Genomic DNA, 23,519 nt, shown 5'->3' with positions numbered 1-23,519 from the left:
CTTGCACCTTGGTGCGGGAACGAATCTCGAGTCTACATTCTTTACTCGATCTTGAAGCTTCATACCGAGAATGGTAAACGTGACGAATAAAAAAAATAGTAACTATTTATAATTTGTCAAAGGACTGTCTCATTTCAAACATAGAGAGAATCATACTATCTTTGTCTTACACTAGTACTAGCATCCAAAAGAAAAGGATGAGTGTAGTTTTCCTGGTTCTTACTGACTGACAAATTGGTTTGACCAACTATACCTATGAGCCATGGAAATTCAGTCACATAAACAGCTTACCTCTGTAGGTACTAATTTTGGGATTTTTACAGGAACAAATAATAACACACTGGTATTTTACGTTTTACTTTATTAACATGAATAATAATCAAGATATCACACTTAACAAAGTTTCAAATATACATAAAGGTATGTATAATTGTATACCATAAAGGTTTATAAGCAGTATTATTGCATGTGTAAACATAACTGCACTCATACAAGTAATAATAGATCTTATCACCTTACAAAAAGGTTTAAAATTAATTACCTACTCTGTATTTGATTATTGTGCTGTAAAATACATCACTTGTTGTTCCGTAAAAAGAGACAAATCTCATCACTCCACTAATTTAACCCTTTGTCCGCCAAAGACGTCAACTGACGCGCTCGGCTACAGCCCAAAATCAACCTTCGTGCATTCCGACAAGGTTCACGATGACGCGCCGCGCACTTTAGGCGTGGCGTTCAAAGGGTTACAGGTTGGTTTGTTGAAAATACATATTAACATTTTAAATTAAAACATTGTTTTTTTTTAATGCATTCTATATATTATCTGTCATTTCGAAAGTAAACATAAAAAAAGTAGTTTAAATTTTATTTCTCAACAAGGAAAATATCAAATACACTTTATACCTTAGTGATTAGATAATAAGGTTCTTTATAGGAACTACTAAGCATACATCTTTATGTTACTTCTTCTTTCCTTTAGGCTTCGCTTTAACCCCTCTATTCTTCGCTTTGACTATGCCTTTGAACTGTTTCGAAGTGATCGCTTTTGTTCTGTAACAAATATGTATTTATTAATAAAAGAGATAGGTTAATTCGCCAGGAACTGGCCACCCTAAACTAAATAAGTTTTTGGCAAATATTTCATTTTTGGTACAAGCTTTTATCGCTGACTGTACTTTTCTTACGACAGACAACTAATACTCATTGAGATAATTCTAAAAACCCCAAACACAATTAGGTTGCGTTGTTTCATCACAGAGTTCCTATGGCCACCTCCTGTCTTCATCATCAGATCAGCTCTATGTCATAATAATATTGCATTGTCATCCGATTTATACATGCATGCAAAATTTCAGCTCAATCGGAAACGTCGGGAAGTGGATCAAATTTAACTTGCAAGATTTGATTACAGACAGACAACGGGACATGTGAAACTAAATAAAAGCTTGTAAAAAGAATTCTATTCACCTATAAACAGAATTCATTTTAGTATAAGGTTTCAATAACTGGCCAGCCTTCAATAACTACCTTATACTAAAATGGATTCTGTTTATAGGTGAATAGAATTCATTATTAGTTTAGGGTGGCCAGTTACTAACAGGCGGCCAGTTACTGGCGAATTATCCTATTACAAACAAAGTAGCATTTCATACACTCGTAAATTTTTCGAACAAATAAAATTCAACCCAATTAAAAATACAGCTAGATTCAAACTCTTTTAGCTATAACTTTGTATGGAGGGCGGCACGAGGCTAGACCGAAAGAGATCTCAAATTACAGAATTGTATCTTATTTTTATTACCGGATTAACAACTTAATTTGACAATTAATATGTTCGACATGTGAATAAGTTAATATGCGAATATGTTTGTGTAAGGAAGACACAATTCTTGGGTTTGATCCTCTCTTTCAGACTGCTTTTTCAAGTCTCCTATGACCAGGCGGTCTAGCACAACTTGCGTTCTCGCGCGCGAGTCCATACTTGAAGTCGCGCCAGATGTATGGTGTCGCGCGCGAGAACGCAACTCATGCTAGACCGCCAGAGGGCCTACCGCGAAACGTTCGACGTGTTGCCTCTCTGTCGCACTTGTCAATTCGGACTTAAGTGTGACGTGTTGTCGATCGAGGTTCGCGGTAGGCCCTCGGGGTGCGTGCCAATTGTTTACGCTCCGTAGCGAACGAAACGCATTGTCACCTTGGCTAGGCACCCTGTCCTGCAACGGTGTACGAGTACGGGTCGTGTTTCCCCTTCTTCTTCACGTCCCCTTTCGCCTTCTTACACCTGTGTTCCGAGTTAGACTAAGACATGTCTCTTTCTCTGTTACTCACCTCTTATTCAGATTCTTCCTGGACAGCGGTATATACGCGTACGGGTCGTGTTTCCCCTTCTTCTTGACATCCCCTTTCGCCTTTTTAGACCTGTATTCTGTGCCCGCACCGGACGCCACTGATGCGGAGTCTAGCGGTCTGAAAATATGCAAATACGTAAGACCGAGATACGTAATACGTATTTAGAAGATATGACAAGTTTTAAAAGTAAAGTATTTAAATATTTAGTTGACAAAACATATTATAGTGTAAGCGAATTTTTGTTAGACTATAATTAATGGTAACTGTGCACCACAGCATGTATACAGTGTGGAAAGATAAGTCGGGCCCTGGAGGGAAACTACCTTAAATCCTTAAGCTGGCTCATTTTACTTAATGGAGACATTCCTTTATTTTTAAAAAGAAACAAAACTGCATTCAAAGTATTTTTCTTTTTTTCTTCGATTTGGCTTGTCTAAAAAAATCTTGAGTACTAAATATTACATTTTATGGAAATTTTGTACGACAGACGAGTTTAAGACCTAATGTTTCTTGGAGAAATGTTATCATTAACATTAACTGTATCGACTAGTAGAATAAAATTGCGAGTTTTTATTTTTTGGAATTTTTAGTCGGTTCGAGTCCCGGGCGAGGCAAGCGAGTTTTAGAAAATCTTTGAATGCAGTTTTGTTTCTTTTTAAAAATAAAGGAATGTCTCCTTTAAGTAAAATGAGCCAGCTTAAGGATTTAAGGTAGTTTCCCTCCAGGGCCCGACTTATCTTTCCACACTGTATAGTCACAGTCCATTAATGACAAAAAATTGTACGCCTCACGGCACAACACAGTGATACAACAGTAATATTATAAGATCTGTACTTATGTACTATTAATACCTGTGTTGGACAAATAAACGATTTTGTATTTTGTAAAAAAAATGATTCGATGTCAGAGTGTGTGTGCATTTACGTATGTACGCTAGTGTTTGTGAGTGTGCGCATCTACAAAATGTAACTAACCAAACATATTCAACTTCTCGCTTTCCAGAGATTCGATCAATAATCAATTTTAAATTTAAATACTTAAAGTCGTTATTTGGCTATCAAATTTAGGTATTTTGTAGTTGAGGGCAAAAAGTCCAAGGATGTCGCGAGTTATTTCGTAGACCTGGCGGTCTAGCACAACTTGCGTTCTCGCGCGCGAGTCCATACTTGAAGTCGCGCCAGATGTATGGAATCGCGCGCGAGAACGCAACTCATGCTAGACCGCCAGATGTCGACTACGAAATAACTTTTTTTTTATACCACATAGGTGGCAAACAAGCATACGGGCCGCCTGATGGTAAGCAGTCACCGTAGCCTTTGGACGCCTGCAACTCCAGAGGTGTTACATGCGCGTTGCCGACCTTTTTTTAAAAACCTGTACACTCCTTTCTTTTCACTCTTTCTTTCTTTCTTCCTTTCTTTCTTTGTCTATGGAGTGACCACTCTTTCTTTACTTATATTTCTCTATGGTATAAGATATATTACCTGTGAATACCCTTCCCTCCGGCCTTGTACTTGGATCCGACAGCTAAAGTAGACGCCTTGCTCCTATTAGACCTTCCGCTCTTGATGCTGAGTATGTCATCGAACTTTCGCTTCGTGCCAGGCTTTAGCAGGTTCGATTTTGTGTCCTTTTCTTCGTTGTCTGTTAGATAACTTAGATTAGCTTATTTATATTAGCCATAGACTAGGAATCGTCTAGACGGAGTTTAGAGCAATTATTTCATGAAACCGATGCTGCCAAAAATACGGGGGTGCGGGGGACGAGGTGAGCGAGTCCCGTGCCGTGATTGGTCCGTTCAAAGACACGGACGTCACACAAAGACACTTTGACTCGAAAATGGAGTAAAACTACCGTATATTTGTGGCAGAGGGGGTAGCGCTACTATGCTCAGTCTGGAGGATGTCTTGTCTGTGATATTAGCTAATTAGATAATAAAGTGCGTAATTAGATAATAAAGCTAGCTATTGGACAAAGCTGAAATGTACATTATACATTACGGTATTTAGAACTAGTATACAAAGTATCATATCAAAGTACAACCGGTGTAGCGGTTACGAAAAAGTTAATAAATTACGATTTTTTACTTGGAAGCAGCCTGTAATGTGTTAGTAGCTCCTGAAGTAATACACCCTCATAGAATAAGTACGAAACATTCTTCGACCTTTTTGATTATCTTTTTTAATGATTAATATAATACGGTATACATATTTCTTTTTGTTGTCGGATTAAGTATTGGAAATAACTTTTGTTTGAAATTTATTTTTAGTTTTGTTCTAATTTAAAAAATAGTAACATTCCTGAGAAGTAACCCTACGTGGGTATTTTTTTTGTATTTCGTAAAAACGTTAAACAAATAATAAATACCAGTATCATCCGTGTCGCTGTCAACTTCCCCGCTCGGCCTAGTCGGTTCATCATCATCATCGCCGTCAAAGGCGTCGTCGGCGATGATAAGTCGTCCGTCGGGCGCCATCTTGAATCCGCCATCTTTCTTTTTCTGTTTCACCTCTATCTGCTTCCTCTTTTGAGATGGGTCCGTTGCTAGAAAAAAAAAAATGAAATAAATAAATAAATATTTGAGGACAAGAATCTTACACGGCTTGACCTAGCCCCAAAATGAGCAAATTTGGTACTGACACATGACATATTTACACAGAAAATTATTGTCGAGTGAAAATCAGAACGAACACAGGCTTTGATATCTTCAGATTCAAACTATATTCTAACGATGGCCAGCGTTACACTTCCAACAATAACTATTGTCTCATTACAATTGCTACAATCAACATGTAGGACAAGTGATTTCTAATCTCCTGTCCATATATTTACAATATTACCCTTAAGGTCAATACTGGTTGTTGACTGGTAGAGAATGCCTTAAGGCATTAAGTCCGCCATTTGTACCTTCATGTATTGTGCAATAAAGATTAAAATAAATAAATAAATAAATAAATACTTAAGCCTATTTCTTGTAACCTTGCCTTCATACATAACTCGTATACAAATGTTTTTATCCTTATCTACACCTCTTAATCACTGTTGTCAGACACCATGTTATCTTATTAGTTAATTATTTATCAGAACATCGCGGGGGATTGAGATAAAACAATGTACATAAAATGAACTAACAATAGTACTCTTGTTTACTGATAATGGACTTTACGTCTTTGAGATAAGGTTTACGAATTGTCAGTTAACCCTTTGCCCGCCAAAGACGTCAACAGTCGTGAGCGGCCTCAGCCCAATATCAATCTTCGTGCATTTCGACAAGGTTCACGATGACGCGCCTCGCACGGTAGGCGTGGCGATCAGAGGGTTAAGGGGACGGTATATGACGTTTTCGATTTAGAGCTCACTTTGTGCAATCAATTTGTTCAAGAAATGTTTAATAACTGCATTAAATTATACGTAAATTTGTTCACGAAGAAGCCGTGTACCGGCTCTTCACGGCATAATATTTTTTATTTGCTGTAATTCTCTACAAATCGACACTAAAAGTATCCAAAAATCAAAATATGGAGTTCCGTTTGAGCAACACGCATTACAGTTTTGCCTTTAACAGTAATTGAGTTGTTGTGTGATTTTGAAAGCTAGATAACTAAACTAGTAAATTATTATCTACTTATATTTTTACTCACAAATACAACACAGAAATTCAATCCCAAATGTAAACTTTCGTACAATTTCCATACATTGACGACATCACTCAAAATTCTTCTTCGAGTCAGATGGCCGCTGGCCTTGGATCGAAGCAGACGTGTACGTCGTTGTAGCTCGTTTTTGACATTATTTAGACATTTCATCATATACGCATACGAAAATGTATACCAGTAGATAAATTGTATTTCAAAAAATAGGGTAAATAAATTTATTTAAAATTTGATTTGTTGTTATTTACAGGTCGTAACGATCGAAAACAGCAGTAAACTATCCTAAAACAATACGATTACAATTGAATTTAAGTAACTTGTTCCTTCAAAACCCGCTTAAAATGAAAAAAGTTTAAAGACTCGTTTTACTGATTGGGATTGATTTTCATTATGCTGGTATCAATTTTGCGTCATTAAAAAAAAGTATATGACTTCTGTACGTCAATGACATTTGATGTCAATTGTAATCTTGTATTTACGTTAGAGAATATTATATATTCATTTAAATATTACTTACCTATTAATACGAAGCGTAATTCGTTTAATACCTGAAAGTCTTAGTGTCTACACCTACTTTGTTGCCGTTCGTTCCGTCTATATGTGTGCGATTACGTGCTGTTCTCAATAATCAAGAAACAAGCCATAATCTTCAAGAATAAAATAACAGCAAGACCAGCATTTAGTACTAACTAGTTTTTGCGGATTTGGAGACAAGAGATGAAGCTTACAGGCTAATACCGCTGCGGTCTGGTTATTGTTATGTGTATATATCGAGTATTATATAAATTTACTATAAAATAACAATGTTTTTCTACTCCAGCACTTAAATGTGTCAATTAAATGACTGACAGTGATATCTAAAGCAATGTCATTTGAATGCTTTGTCTATAGGCTCATAAGATGACTGCTAGCAGTCATCTTATGAGTATAATACAACTGCTTTATTTTTTTTAAAGATACAAGTTCCGATCATCTTGATTGAAAGAGGTATGTTTTCATTTACAATAATAACTCTTTTTTTTTTTTAATAATAACTCTTTTTTTTTTAAATAATAACTCAATTTTTTTAAAATAATAACTCTTTTTTTTAATAATAACTCTTTTTTTTAATAATAACTGTTTTTTTAATAATAATTTTTTTTTTTTTTTTTTTTTTTTTTTTTTTTTTTTTTTTTTTTTTTTGCTGCAGCTGTCATAGAAAAAGTAATGTATGCAACAGCTCATAATTGGTTCTTAAAATTCTCGGGTCTTTTTTTACAAAACTCGACTACGTCTCGTTTTGTAACTTCGACCCTTGAATTTTAAGAACCCTTATTATATCACTGTTGCATAAACTACTATTTATTTCAATGACATTATGTGCGTAGGTATGTATGTTTCGGTGATTATAAGAATTTTGTCCACACAATAATTGTGCAAAGCAGAGACTGCATCATGCTTTCTTTACGGTATAAGCGGTATGGTACCGTTATTATTTATCAATACCGGTTCGTTTTGAAGGTAAAACTATACCGGTTGAAATACAAAGTACGGTATCGGTATAAAATTACAGCAGGGACAACCATTTTTATAGGTGTACAGTCAGCTGCAGAGAAAAGGTACGACCAGATAGATAATTGTATGCAGGGGTGGTACCTTTTCTCTGCAGCTAGCTCTACCTAAACCATCATTGACCGAGCGTTGGCGAAGGTCTCCGTTTCAACTTGGGCAAAAATGCTTTCGTATGTACGAATTCTTCTCCTTTGCATATCACATTTCTCAACTGATTCTCGTGAAAATTCGGTAGTCCGATATAATTATTCGGTTTCTTTTTTTTTTTGAACAATTTAAAATAGGCAGAAATTGTCATAAAGGACTTAAGCGCCAGTAGGGTCTGTGACACTTAAGACCACTGCGATTATTAGGTACTTACTGGCCCCTATTTCACCACGACCACGGTGACAGGTGCGACAGTTGTCGACATCACTGTTGCTGACGTCACAGGCCTCCATAGGCTACGGTAACCGCTTACCATCGGACGGGCGATGTGCTTGTTTGCCACCAACATTTTAATAAATAAATAAACTCCATTATATTGCCACTAAAAAATTCTTATTTTGCGAAGCTAATGACAATTGTCACAAGAAACACGGCAACTGTATCGAAATTGCGACACAGAACTCATTTCCTGTCAAGACTTACCGAAAATTCTTTGAAAAATCTTGTGACAATTGTCACAAGATTTTTTTGCGAGAGAAATGTCTGTTTTATCCGATATAATAAAGTTTTTTTTTAATAATAGGTACAATGACGGTGGCAAACACGAATACGGCCCGCCCGATGGTAAGCGGTAACTGTATTATTAAATTGTACAACGGGACTTAATCGCGTATCTAAGTTTTAAGATTTGCCTCCGACGTTTCGAGGACGGCGTTGTCCCCGTGGTCTCGGAGAAGACTGGCGTAAGTTGACATCAGCATCTTCTAACCGCGCGAGTTTTTCGAACTACCCGCACTTGGTCTTGTTTATCCGCTTGAACGTTTTGCGGTTCCGTTGTACAATTTAATAATGTGTAAAAATCGTGAAAGTTTAAATCAGTGTTAGCGGTAACTGTAGTCCATGGATGCCTATGGCGTCAATAACAGTGATGTTTTTGTCTTACCTGTCACCGTGGTGAAATAGGGGCCAGATTACGCCGCGCCGCGTGGAACGTGAGGTGCATTGGGGTAAATGCATACCATTCACTCAAGGAAAATAATCTCCCTTATAAGATCACTCGTGTGTCTGCCATTTTGTTAAAGCCAATTTTCACCGTAACTACTGGACTAGTTCAATTGAAATTTAGTACACATATGTCAAGTAAGGAAGTAGTAAGTCGGTGATCCGAAGATGAGTAACGTAAATAAATGAACTTTTAACTTTGCGGCGATTTTTGGTATCATGTGACATATCAGATATAATACATAATTATAAGTAGGTGAGCAAAAATGTACCATAACCTAACTCAGAATTGTATTACATAAATACATATACAAAAAATAGTTCAACGCCAAAAGATTAATGGAAGACCTATGTCCTATAATAGGTGAGTTGGTCTTAAACAAAAAATATGCAATAAAAATGTGTAACTGTGGAACCCATAGTGAATCCTACTCGTACATGATCGGTTTTTATATTATGTACCTATAAGATATTTTCTACTTTATAAGTGTACCTACATAATATTTACTTATAAGCAGTTGTCACGTAAAATATTTGTAGATTTTTTTGGAAGTATGTGTCACATCATCATCATCTTCCTCGCGTTGTCCCGGCATTTTGACACGGCTCATGGGAGCCTGGGGTCCGCTTGGCAATTAATCCCATAAATTGGCGTGGGCACTAATTTTTATGAAAGCGACTGCCATCTGACCTTCCAACCCATAGGGGGTAAACTAGGCTCTTATTGGGATTAGTCCGGTTTTCTCATGATGTTTTCCTTCACCGAAAAGCGACTGGTAAATATCAAATGATATTTCGTACATAAGTTCCGAAAAACTCATTGGTACGAGCCGGAATTGCAATTCGCACGCTCTTACCGCTAGGCCTCCAGCGATTTTTTTGAAGTATGTATAGCACAAAAAAATATTTAGAAATGTAACATTTAAGGTAGGTAATTAAAATACGGTATAAACATTATTGGAGAAGACTTGGAGGAAGTGTCATAGGGATCTACATTCGATGCGTGGAAAACAAGTTCTTTTGTCTAATTATAATCCATCGGCAATCACGCGAGCGCATAAAACGAAAATCATTTTTTTTCACTCCCTAAAACTCCCTTAACCTAATAACAGTAAAACAAAAAATAAAATATAGAGGGTTACCAACCAGCCAAAGAATTATAAGTAGATATATGCACTTATCCCAACGCACCTCACGTTCTACTCTGCACGGGGTTCATTGCCGCTCCTACCGCCGTAAGTAACTATCAACACCTACATTATCAAGGCTACGATCGAAGATAATCGCTTCAGCACTGAAATAATACCGGTGGAATACCGGTATAATATTTTTTATTTTAATTGTATTAATTAAATAGTGAAACAAAAGGCGAATATACCACATAAAAGTAAATCGGTAAAGATATTAGGGGTACATTAGCCAACACTGTTTCCATATATTTTCAAATTTTATTTTGTCCGCCTTAATTAAATTTTGCACCCTGCCGGAACTTTATTTATTTAAATTCTCATTTAATTGATTTTGAGCCTTATGAAAAGTCGTATAGAGTAGTAAATAAAATTTTACATCTGACTTAATGACATCTGGTTTTATTCGGTTTAACTTTAGAAAACGCGTATCTCGACAAAGCCATAATGTAGAAAATTGTCAACAACCAAATGAAATATTAGAATTTAAATACGTCACGTGTGACATGAACAGACAAGGAAAGCAAGATTAAATGTATTGTTTCTCTTTCTTCTTTCAATGGAACGCTTTTCCTAAAAGGAGGCCACTAAACTCAAAACGCTATCTTAAAAAAAAACTTGATGGGTCAGTGACCTGTCCCAGTAAAGTGAGGTAGTGTGCGCAGTGGCGTAACTAGGGGGGGGCTGGGGGGGGCACGTGCCCCGGGCGCCGTCCAAGGGGGGGCGCCAAAATGGGCAAAAGACCTCCCATAGAAAATGGACCAGCCAAAATGTAGGAAACAGTCAATTTTTTTTTTCGCGACTATGGGTTTGGTCTCATAGTAAAAATTGCTCAGTATAATCCCAAAACCTCCCTGGCAACGGAAATGCAGTTATTTTTTAGCCACCCTGTGCCCTGTATACAGTGTGGTCCAAACCTTGACCTCCAAAAAATTTTTTTAGAGTCCTCGTCGTTGTATGTTAGCCGATTTTTCGTAGTTTTCGAGTTTAACTTTTAACTTTTGTTAAGAAATTCCGGCGTGAAGCTTTGCGTTGCTTTTATGCCTTCTAATAATTGTTCGTGGTATTTGCACTGATAACATGAAATAGCGTTAGGGAAGTGACCCCATAAAATAATAGTAGAAATAACAAAAGAGGATTTTTGTAATGAATTACTAATTTGGAAGCTTTCCACCTCAGTTCCTTTAACCGGCGACTCTGACAAATTATGACTATTAAGTATCACTTTTTTGACCTTTTAAAAAAACGTAGGGTCTAGCAGTTTCTAAAATAACCAAAAGTCCTTGAAATCGCTTGTATTTTTTATTTATTTAGGTAAGGGCAACATCTAAGCTTGACATGCTTGAACGTAAAAGTTTGTCTTTTTAGGGTTCCGTAGCCAAATGACAAAAAACGGAACCCTTATAGATTCGTCATGTCTGTCTGTCTGTCTGTCTGTCCGTCTGTCCGTCTGTCTGTCCGTCCGTATGTCACAGCCACTTTTCTCCGAAACTATAAGAACTATACTGTTGAAACTTGGTAAGTAGATGTATTCTGTGAACCGCATTAAGATTTTCACACAAAAATAGAAAAAAAACAATAAATTTTTGGGGTTCCCCATACTTCGAACTGAAACTCAAATTTTTTCATCAAACCCATACGTGTGGGGTATCTATGGATAGGTCTTCAAAAATGATATTGAGGTTTCTAATATCATTTTTTTCTAAACTGAATAGTTTGCGCGAGAGACACTTCCAAAGTGGTAAAATGTGTGTCCCCCCCCCCCTGTAACTTCTAAAATAAGAGAATGATAAAACTAAAAAAAAATTATGAGGTACATTACCATGTAAACTTCCACCGAAAATTGGTTTGAACGAGATCTAGTAAGTAGTTTTTTTTTATACGTCATAAATCGCCTAAATACGGAACCCTTCATGGGCGAGTCCAACTCGCACTTGGCCGCTTTTTTTTCCCAACTCAGCCAAGTGAGGAAGCTGATTTTTTTTAGCAACTGCGCCGTTTGTAAAGTATTATGTTACAAAAAGAAATATTCAAAAAAGTTCAATAGTTTTTTTTTTTAATAAATAATAATAATATTTTGACGACCGGTCTGGCCTAGTGGGTAGTGACCCTGCCTGTGAAGCCGCGGTCCTGGGTTCGAATCCCAGTAAGGGCAAATATTTGTGTGATGAGCACAGATATTTGTTCCTGAGTCATGGTTGTTTTCTATGTATTTAAGTATTTGTATATTATATATATATCGTTGTCTGAGTACCCAGAACACAAGCCTTCTTGAGCTTACCGTGGGGCTTAGTCAATTTGTGTAAAAATGTCCATTAATATTTATTTATTTATTTATTTATTTATTTATTTAATTGCTTCACCCCGGAATTTCTGAACAAAAGTTAAAAGTAATAAAAATCATAATTCGAAAACTACGAAAAGTCGGCTAACATACATATTCTGATAGCCCACAGCATGAGGAATCTAAAAAAAAATGTTGGACGGCAAGGTTTGGACCAACCTGTATAACTAGAGTTTGCACGACGGATCCGAAATGTATGGGAATATCCGCGGATCCGGATCCAGATCCGGATAATTTCATACATTTCGGATCCGGATTACAAACCCTATGTATAACACATGCCGTGCCAACATCGCTCGTTCTGTGATACTAGAATGCCGTGAAAAACCTGTGTCAGGTATTGAGAGCATTCTATCCAGAGTTTCGGTGTGGGATCGGGAGAATTTAGTCTAATTCAATCCCACCAAGGCTCAATTTTGCGCGTTTACCGCTAAGAAAACCTCATTTTTCAAGGCACAACCCTTCCCATGTCAGGGAGTATTGGGAGCCTCGGTGTTGACATCTCCATCAGTGACGTCCAATAATTTCGTAGCCACCTTTCTGGGTAGGCTGCGCTCGTATCCAAAAAACTCGGTGTGCTCAATACGCGGTGTGCTCAAAAGGGAGGCGATACTTTACTCTGGGGCAGACAGATCCATAGGCGTACCCACGGTGGGGCAAGGTGGGGCAGTCGTCCCACCCTGGTCTCTGACCATAAGCTAAGAAACTCTGTTTCAACCGTACCCTGTTACAACGTCCCCAGCCTCTGCTACTTCTGCCCCACCCCTTAAAAAAAGAAGTGCATAAGGGTCGGCAACGCGCATCATGTAACGCCCCTGGAGTGTAGACGTCCATAGGATGCGGTGACGGCTTACCATCAGGTGTGTCGTATGCTTGTTAGCCACCGATGGACTAAAAAAACACTTTTTTGTCTAAATCAAAAGTAAACTTTAATAAGTAAAAAGTAACCCTTTCGTTAGTTCATTTCGTTTGGGGGGGGGGGGGGGGGGCGCAAATTTGGTACCTGCCCCGGGCGCCATATCCTCTAGCTACGCCACTGAGTGTGCGTGAAGTGCGCTTGTGTGTGAAATGGGGTAAATTGACAGAATCTGAAAATTTACCCACCTCTACCGTCACCTTAACAGTGTGGAAGATAGGAACATTATTAATAAAACTTTACCGCCTGATTTTGTTAAATTATGTTTTATCCCTTTCTTACAAATACATAAGTCAAAATTACAGATAAGGACAGACGATTGTTAGCTAAGTAAGGTTTGTAGCGCGTTTATGAATAAGGGGGAAAGTAAATAGCAAGGCTCGGAAAAACGCCCGTCATTTTGAAAACATTACCCTGTTCCGTACAACACAGACTTCTTTATACCAATGTCAACGATTAAACATGCCCCAATGACATCCGTAGACGTACACCGTAAACCATAGACTAGGAATCCTCTAGACTGAGTTTAGAGTAATTATTTCATGAAACCGATGCTGCCAAAAATACGGGGGTGCGGGGGGACAAGGTGAGCGAATCCCGTGCCGTGATTGGTCCGTTCAAAGACACGGACCAATCACGGCACGGGATTGACTCGAAGATGGAGTAAAACTACCGTATGAGTGGCAGAGGGGGTAGCGTTACTATGCTCAGTCTAGAGGATGTCTTGTCTGTGCCGTAAACGAACATTTTCGACTCGCAAATGGATCCTAAATTATGATTTGTTTTCAAAATGACGGGCGTTTTTCCGAGCCTTGGTAAATAGATACCAACTCGACCTAAACAATATTTTCCGGATCGTGTATCCAGGCCCTTGACCTTGGCTTTAGGCCTATCTCTTCACAACATAGTATAAAACAAAGTCGCTTTCCACTGTCTGTCTGTCCCTATGTATGCTTAGATCTTTAAAACTACGCAACGGATTTTGATGCGGTTTTTTTTAAATAGATAGAGTGATTCAAGAGGAAGGTTTATGTATAAATTGTTAACCCGCGCGTAGCCGGGGCGGGTCGCTAGTTGATTATATATTCGAGTGTCTTGGATGAGCTACGAATAACATAACAACACCATGGATGGATTAAGATATACAAGATACAAGATATTTATTCATAAACAATGTCAATTGTGTACACAACACATACAGTAGAAGCATAACATTAAATAAATTCATGAAATACAATGTCCATTTAACTAAAACAAAAAAAAAACATTAATAAAATAAAGGAAAGAATTTGCCATTATAAATATACCGAAGATAAAAACATAAAAAATTAGATAAAGTCTAGAGTGCAATTAAAATTGAACCAATAAAACATTAATAAAAATAAAAGGAAAGAATTTGTAATTTCAAAAATCGTCAATATTATATAAACATTTGTCGAGCAAGTATTTTTTTAACCTATAGCTAAAGATCTTATGATTAACGAGTCCCTTCAGCTCGATTGGCATTTTGTTAAATAGTCGCACGGCTTGAACTCTGGTAGTGTGCTCACCACAAGATGGGGTTTAATAATAGGAGTAATATTTTTTGTCCTAGATTTTAATCTTAAAGCCATTTGCTCATCCGATTCGAAGCGATATCTATGCTTGATTGCATCCGTCAATAGGACTAAAATATAAAGGGCGGGGACTGTTAGTATCTCCAACTTTTTAAAATGCTCTCTACAGCTATCCCATGATGGAATTCGAACGATCGTTCGTATTGCTCTTTTTTGTGAGACAAAAGCACGTTGAATGTTATATTTATAACTATTGCCCCAGAGCTTGATAAAATGACATAGATACCTGTTATCTTCCTAGAGGCCGAAACATCAGCCAAGTCCACGATAGTCTCCGGATCGTCCTGTATCCAGGCCTGGCTCTTCTTGCCCTTGGCCTTGGACTTAGCTTTAGGCCTCTCATCTTCTTCCATGAGCTCCATCTCGGAGTCCGAGTCCTTGAGGATGTCTTCGAGGGTCTTGGATGTGCCGCGGATTTCGTCTAGGTCGTCTTCGGAGTCGACTTGGTCTCTGGATGAAAATGGTGTTCGGTATTAAAACCTTCTCCGTTTAGTTATATTGATTTTCTACATTTAAAACATTGACATATTATAAGAATGTGACTTTTCTATTTAGATTTGCACCAAAAACATGTATTCTTTATTAATAAATAAGAAATAACGATAAATACGTGTTTAAATATACAATACATAATTACATAAGACATAATCGACTTCAAATGGTATTTATAAAAAAAAATTACAACAATATAATTTTATTTACAGTTTAATCTTTTGGTAACATTTTCTTTTAGCTAAATAACTTACAAAAAAGCGCACTAATTATTTGACAACAGCATATAAGTATATTCGCGCAAAAACTACTTTTATGTAGGTACGTAGTTTTAAGATATCCTCCTAAGGCTCACGGTCCTATCTGTAAGACTTATTAAGTTCGATGAAATTTAAATCATTTTCAGTAGGAACAGAGTTGTATTTGTTTTCTTTCGATCAATGGGGTTGGCCGGTCGAAGTATTTAGCAGATGGCGCCAGCATAGCTTGCCCTGTCAACCCCTAGAATTGTGTCAAATTTATGTTTTTTTAATGCCCTGGATGCCAGCCCTTTAAGCCAAATTTTTGAAAAAGCGGCAAGCTATGATGGCCTTCAAATCAAGGGTGAACAGGCACCTTCTGGGCAGGCTCGCTCCATCGTAAGTCACGTCTTCGCCTCGGCTAGTCTGTGGCCATGAGTAAGCCCATTTATAATATAAAAAAAAATGGCGCCATCTGCAAATTTTTGACAGTTGCCAACCCCATTTTCAAACACAGCAATATCAACTCTGTTTCTTACACTGTAGATTCAAATTTCACTGACAAATTTTGGATTATTTCCTTGTATGGCTGGGAAGTTAAGGCAAATGGTTAAATTACTCACTTCTGACTATCCTTAGCCCTCTTCTTCCTATTATCCAACTTCCTCAGATTCCTCAGCCTCCTGAACATGACCTGATCCTCCTGAGGAATCAGCTTCTCCACGGTATCGGCCCCGTATTTCCTGATCATCCTGGTCAGGAAGTATCCTATTTCTAGACGGGAATGCCGCTTGCAGTCTTCGGGCATGGATGAGAGGGTTTTTATAATGAGGGGGAGAGAGCCGGCAAGGACGTCTGTAGGCAGGACCTTGGTGTATACCTGTTGAAGGAATTGTTATTTAACCTTTTGGACGCCAATGACCGATATATCTGCCGTGCTAACAACATATGCAGTAATTGCAGTTGAAAAGTCATGCAATTGTTTATCTTGTTCTCTTTGAATGAGTTCTTTATTTAAACGACGATTTTCATGCAAGTACTGCACTTACTAAATTCAGACACCTTGTAAGATGCTTTACTACCACTGAAAACCAGCGCCATGTAATGCCGCACCATTATGCTGAGTGGGGACCCTATTTTAGCGTCCAAATCTTTTTTATGTCTGCATGTCTTCTTGTTTACGTACTATGTTGTGGCTATTCTTTCTTCTCTCTAGTTAAAACTTGGTCAAAAGAGACAGAAACTAACCTTCAAGAAACTCAGAGCGGCAGCAGCGACCTCCCGATTCCCTGACATGATCTGACTGGCCGCTGTCTCCAGTAACTCTTGAACCATTTCTAAAGACATGTCTTCAGAGAGATGGAACAGGGCTGATGCTAGAGCCCTAAGGGTGGCGTTGACGATACGAGGCAGTTAGATCCATCATCATCATGATTGAGACACCTTGTAAGATGCTTTACTACCACTGAAAACCAGCGCCATATAATGCCGCACCATGATGCTGAGTGGGGATTCTATTTTAGCGTCCAAATCTTTTTTATGTCTGCATGTCTTCTTGTTTACGTACTATGTTGTGGCTATTCTTTCTTCTCTCTAGTTAAAACTTGGCCAAAAGAGACAGAAACTAACCTTCAAGAAACTCAGAGCGGCAGCAGCGACCTCCCGGTTCCCTGACATGATCTGACTGGCCGCTGTCTCCAGTAACTCTTGAACCATTTCTAAAGACATGTCTTCAGAGAGATGGAACAGGGCTGATGCTAGGGCTTTAAGGGTGGCCTTGACGATACGAGGCAGTTAGATCGATCATCATCATGATTCAGACACTATAAGATGCTTTACTACCACTGAAAACCAGCGCCATATAATGCCGCACCATTATGCTGAGTGGGGACCCTATTTTAGCGTCCAAATCTTTTTTATGTCTGCATGTCTTCTTTTTTACGTACTATATTGTGGCTATTCTTTCTTCTCTCTGGAAAAAACTTGGTCAAAAGAGACAGAAACTAACCTTCAAGAAACTCAGAGCGGCAGCAGCGACCTCCCGATTCCCTGACATGATCTGACTGGCCGCTGTCTCCAGTAACTCTTGAACCATCTCTAAAGACATGTCTTCAGAGAGATGGAACAGGGCTGATGCTAGAGCCCTAAGGGTGGCGCTCACGATGCGGGGCAGAGGGGCGGAAAGACCAGAGAGAATTAGGTCTAGGAAGCTTCGCATTCCTGTTGAAAAAATGTAGATTTGTACCAAAAGTATGAGTAATAATCATCATACTGTAACCTGATAGTAATTATTAACCTGATAATAAAATATCCAAAATTATTTTTTTTATAAACCCCCTGACTATAATATTATAAGAGCTGATGATCTTCAAACGGCTGAACAAATTTTCATGAAACATGGCTAAGAACCCTCGGGATAAAATTATCTATGACACAAAAAAAAACTAAACGAAAATCGGTTCATCCGTTTGGGAGCTACGATACCACAGACATACACAGATAGAGAGATTAGACAGACACGTTAAACTTATAACACTCCTCTCTTTTTGCGTCGGGGGTTAATGAAGAAAAAAATATCTTATTGTCCATGTTTTGAAAAGTTTTAAGCAACAAACCCTAGTCAGTCTATACAAGTACTATCAAAATCAATAGACAACTCAATGAGGTTAAAAACTCACACTTTATAAATGATTCCAACTCTGTGGTCTAAAAGTCTGTAGTTTACGTTTCTTTGGATTTGACACATCTAATGACATGTTTATAAACGAATGCAGCGCCATCTGCGTTAAGCTTTACCTGTTTATCCTCATTATTTAAATATTTCTTTCCAGTTTAGAAGAATTAAGGAATAAAAAATATGATATAGCAAGATAAAACTCCCGATATAACTCAGTCGAAATTGAACTTAAACAATTATTACATAAGGGACTTACATAACAGTATTTTGGTAATATTTGAACTATTTATTATAAACTAACCTCCTTCTTGAGTTTTCAGTACGTCTCCAATACAATTGATAAGGTTGAACGCACACTGTCGGCATTTGGAGTTGATGTCTCTCGTGCAAATCACGGATTCGGCTATAGCGCTCTTTAGTAGCTTGCTTTCTGCGGTCAGGCCGGGTGATGAGGTGATTAGGTGCTCTATGCATCTGGGGATAGGGTTCAAAATTAAATGCAGTCAAAATAACAGTCATTTTTTTAAATAAGCTGGAATTTTGGACATATTTTAACATCGAAACAAGGAAAAAAGACGCATTTTATTATATTCTCACGATGAATCGCAGTAGTCAAGTATTTTCATTTAGTTCACTGTATGTTTATAAAAGTTAGACTGAATAAAAAAATCTGACGAGCGAGACAGGACAATTAAGTTGTGATAGAGCCTTTACGTTAAGGCCTACAAAAATAACAGAGGGGGTCACTTATCTCTGCAGCTGACTATACCTATTCACATAATATATCATCAAATAGTATCATATACTTAGTCATGTTTAGTTAGCACACCCTTTCTGACATACATATGTCAGTGATATATCACACTAGGATTCCGCAGTTAAAAACCGGCCAAGTGCGAGTCGGTCTCGCGCACGAAGGGTTCCGTACCATTACACAAAAAACGAAAAAAAAATATCACGTTTGTTGTATTAGTAGGGTTAAGTAGTAGGGCTCCCCTACTAAAATATTTATTTTGTTTTTAGTATAGCGGACACAGAAATAGATCATCTGTGAAAATTTCAACTGTTTAGCTATCACGGTTCATTACAGCCTGGTGACTATACTGCTGGTGACAGCGAGACGGACAGCGGAGTCTTAGTAATAGGGTCCCGTTTTTACCCTTTGGGTACGGAACCCATGAATGGAGTAGTTTAATTGGATCAGGCATGAGGGGTGGGGGGAAATGACCGAACGGGATAATCTTATGTATCTTTCAGTAGGAGTAGCAGCGAAAGCGCTATTATTGTTTGTCCTTGTCAGTCTTACATTTTTTTAAACACCCCACCATAAATTAGTATAAATTATGGTGGGCAACAAATAAATTCGACCAATCATAGTGTCGCATTGCCTATGTTTTGTCACTCACGGACGCACGAGTATACCACATCTATTAGGATCCTACCATCTATGACGGAACCCTACCATCTACGACGGAACCCTAAAAACTCTTCGGTTGCGTCGTTCAAGGAGACGTAAAAGAAGCTATGGTTATCTGATTTGGCTGTTTAATTTGTCAATATCTCTATTGTATAGTTGCTTTATATATTTCTAATTCTTTCCAATCTTTAGTGTATTTTCCCCATTCCTTTTAGTGTAATATATGTATGTTTTTCCTATAAATGTTGTATGTATTTATATCCTTTATCTTTTTGGTACCTTGTTGTACATTTTGCTGCATTCGTCACCCTCTTTTCACTTTCTCCTCTCATCTACTCAAAGGTTAACTGGAAGAGATCCCTCATAGGGATAAGTTCGCCTTTGTACTTCTCACTACTTGTATGTTATTTTTAATATCTTTTTGTACAATATAGAGTTTACTACTACTACTCTTACCTTAATCTAGCAGCTTTACTGCTATCCGCCGCTTTACTCAACGAATTCATCAGCAGCTTCCTAATCTTTTTACTATTACTCCTCAAAAACTCCTTACAACCTTCCTCCTCACTCTTAAATAACTCCTCCAAAATCCTATACGCCTTCTTATGCTCCATTTCCACTAATTTAACCTTATCTTTATATTTCAAAGTCGGTTTCTGTTCATCTTCCATAGATTCTGTTTTTTGTTTCTTAGGTTTCTTATGTTTTTTAGGGTTTTCTAATACGGTCTCGCATAATGGGTATACCCATTTGTCGAATAGAAGGGTAATACGTTCGCTGTTTTGGTATAGGACGAGTAGGCGAACTATGTCGAGTATGGATTCTCTTTGGAAATGGTTGTCTGCGGAAGTTTCTAGTTGTTGGAGGGAGTTTTTGAATAGTTCTTCGCGGAGCGATTGGTCGCTTATTGCTAGGTATACCTGAAATTGATTTCAGAAATATAAAATACTAGCTTTTGCCCGCGATTTCGTCTTAGTGGAATCAGTAATTTGTGTATTTTTTTATCCAATCTACTAAAGCAGACTAATTGATTCCCCATAAAAATTTCCACATAGCTCTAGAAAAAGCTCCTCGTTATAGAGTGAAACATCGATCAATCTTACCAATATACCAAAAAAGTTAGTGAATATATGTATAGAATAGAATATAACTAATATTTTTGTGAATATTTATAGTTTTTAGCATTAGAAAAAGACTACGCCATCTTGACGTGTCTTTTTTATTGAAAAAAACTTAAAAAATAAGTCACGGCAAATATGTGACAATTATAAATCATATACGATCATTTACAATCTTTTGCTTTCATAAGTAATAGTTACTGATTTTTAAAAAGCATTTTTTAATAACAGACATTTCAAGATTCTATACCTTTTTTGTAATGCAAAAAAAAAACGAACAGTCAGCAGCAATAGTTGCTAAGCGGGCGAGGTGTTCAAAATGATCTTGACGCGACTTTATTGTTAAGAGAATAAGAGCGCGTCAAGGTAATTTTGAACACCTCGCCCGCTCAGCAACTTCTGCTGCTGACTGAACTATAGTCCAAACTCACCTGAATAGTTTCCAAAGCGGCCAGCCTCTGTCCTTCCGCGATACTGCCCTTCGCGGGCGACATATAAATATTCAACAGAATCGGCAAATAATTCTTCGCAAACCTACCCAACTCCACCCTATCATCATCATTATCCGCATTCACAATCAACTTCCTCAGCCCCTGCATCACAGGCAACCTGAATTCAGGATTATCCTTCAAAACATTACCTAAAACCCTGGCCATGCTCTTAAAACAATCTTTGACATCCTTAGGACTGTTGCAGAAACTAGGCAGCAAAGACCAGAATTGGTTGCAAAGTAAATCGAAAGTATGTGAAAGAGCTATGTTGTTTTCTTGAACGCATTCCCTGGCACGCTTTCTGCAGAACGTGGCCATTTCTAGAATGTCTGTGGCGAAGAATTTTAGGTTGGAGTGTGTTATTTTTTCTTTCAAAACCGGTAGTAACCAGCTTCTGTCTAAGTTTATATTTTCGGGTCCGTTTCGTAAAGATATGTGTGTGAGTACGAATTCTGGGCCTAAGGATTTGACAGCGCAGCCTGTGGCATGTTCCACTTCTCGGTCGTTATCGAAATTGTGGCTTTCGCGGCGTTCATTAAGTTTTTTGAGGAGTGGTCCTAGGATGTAGACCACGTTTTCGTTTCCAATCTGTAAAGAAAATAAGTTTTTATCGCTGACTGCACTTTTTTAGGGTTCCGTACCCAAAGGGTAAAAACGGGACCCTATTACTAAGACTCCGCTGTCCGTCCGTCCGTCTGTCACCAGGCTGTATCTCACGAACCGTGATAGCTAGACAGTTGAAATTTTCACAGATGATGTATTTCTGTTGCCGCTATAACAACAAATACTAAAAACAGAATAAAATAAAGATTTAAGTGGGGCTCCCATACAACAAACGTGATTTTTGACCGAAGTTAAGCAACGTCGGGCGGGGTCAGTACTTGGATGGGTGACCGTTTTTTTGCTTGTTTTGCTCTATTTTTTGTTGATGGTGCGGAACCCTCCGTGCGCGAGTCCGACTCGCACTTGGCCGGTTTTTTCTACAGGCAACTAATACTCATGCAGACAATTCTAAATAAAAACCACAAACACAATTAGGTTGCGTTGTTTTATCACAGAGTTCCTATGGCCACCTCCTGTCTCCATCACCAGATCAGCTCGATGGTACCATAATATCGTATTGTCACCAGACTTAAATATGTATACAAAATTCTCATCTTCTTTAGTAGTTAGGAAGTGGGTCAAATTTAACTTGCAAGATTTGACCCGTACAAACATACATAGTTAGGTACATTGCAAGTTAAATAAAAGCTTGTAAAATGAATGTAAACAAATAATGCCAGTAGAAAACGTTTGAAAAATATGCGCGACAATATTGTTTTTGTTTTTGAGGCCCATTTTGAGGTCCTAAGAATATATACAAAACATACATAAGTAATAATAGTTTTACCTCAAAACAGACAGCAATAGTCATGATGACATGTTTGATAGCCTGGTTGAACGGGTTGTCCAGGCCAGTGCCAATAGTTTTGAAGATATTTTCCACGTGAGGCTTGTATTTCAGGAATAGCTCGGACTCCACGGCTGGTTTCACGCAGTCCTGAAGTATCGCCTGTCAAGAAAATAAGTAGTCAATATGGTTGTTGACACTTGTTGAATTTTATAACTAAATCCGCGACCCGCCCCGGTTTCGCACGGGTTTACAAATTATACATAAACCTTCCTCTTGAATCACTCTATCTATTAAAAAAAAATCGCATCATAATCCGTTGCGTAGTTTTAAAGATCTAAGCATACATACAGACAGATAGCGGGAAGCGACTTTGTTTTATACTATGTAGTGATGTAGTTAACACATAGGTATCAGTGAAAGAACATGAGTCAAAATGATAGAAAAAAAAATAATTTATCCATATATATAATTTTTTTTTATAGTTTTGACGTATTCATTTTGAGTTTTAGTCGTGTGTCGATAGATGGCAGTAAATTTACTGTGACTACAAAATTTACTATGAAAGGACCACTCTATACTATCTATTCTCTTTGGTAGTACTTACCTTGAGTGCATTGGTAGATGCAGAATTGATCTCTGGCACATCCGATTGCCATAGCTCGGTGACGCAGATGGTTACGAACCCGGGCAGGTTAGGTATACACAGGTTCAAGTCCAGACTGTAAACAAAAAATACTATTAACAAATAAAAATAATAGTGAGGAGAAAAAAAGAAATTAAGAAAATAAATTAGTATCATTATATGCAAACTAAAATATACTTGGTCAACCAGATCTTGACTGTAGAAAAAGGCGGCAAATTTGAAAAATGTAGGCGCGAAGGGATATCGTCCCATAGAAAATTTGAATTTGGCGCCTTTTTTTA

General features: G+C 37.8%; 1 protein-coding gene across 1 annotated transcript in view; it reads right to left on the bottom strand.

Moving 5' to 3' along the window:
• Positions 1–941: 941 nt before the first annotated feature.
• LOC134657277 (RRP12-like protein) overlaps positions 942–23,519 on the bottom strand; it is a 33,749-nt gene continuing 11,171 nt past the window's right edge. Inside the window, exons 9-20 of the mRNA XM_063512859.1 lie at positions 23,200–23,314; positions 22,593–22,754; positions 21,143–21,790; positions 20,050–20,513; positions 18,478–18,650; positions 17,508–17,719; positions 16,123–16,379; positions 14,995–15,218; positions 4,720–4,896; positions 3,837–3,996; positions 2,332–2,469; positions 942–1,053 (exon numbers count right to left, since the gene is read on the bottom strand). Of these exons, the coding sequence (XP_063368929.1) occupies positions 963–1,053; positions 2,332–2,469; positions 3,837–3,996; positions 4,720–4,896; positions 14,995–15,218; positions 16,123–16,379; positions 17,508–17,719; positions 18,478–18,650; positions 20,050–20,513; positions 21,143–21,790; positions 22,593–22,754; positions 23,200–23,314 (2,821 nt within the window). The 3' untranslated portion in view covers positions 942–962. The remainder of the gene's footprint in view (positions 1,054–2,331; positions 2,470–3,836; positions 3,997–4,719; positions 4,897–14,994; positions 15,219–16,122; positions 16,380–17,507; positions 17,720–18,477; positions 18,651–20,049; positions 20,514–21,142; positions 21,791–22,592; positions 22,755–23,199; positions 23,315–23,519) is intronic.

Source organism: Cydia amplana, chromosome 19, assembly GCF_948474715.1.
Source record: "Cydia amplana chromosome 19, ilCydAmpl1.1, whole genome shotgun sequence".
Taxonomy (NCBI): domain Eukaryota; kingdom Metazoa; phylum Arthropoda; class Insecta; order Lepidoptera; family Tortricidae; genus Cydia; species Cydia amplana.
Note: the sequence above shows the minus strand (reverse complement) of the source record. Positions and strands in the feature narration are given on the sequence as shown.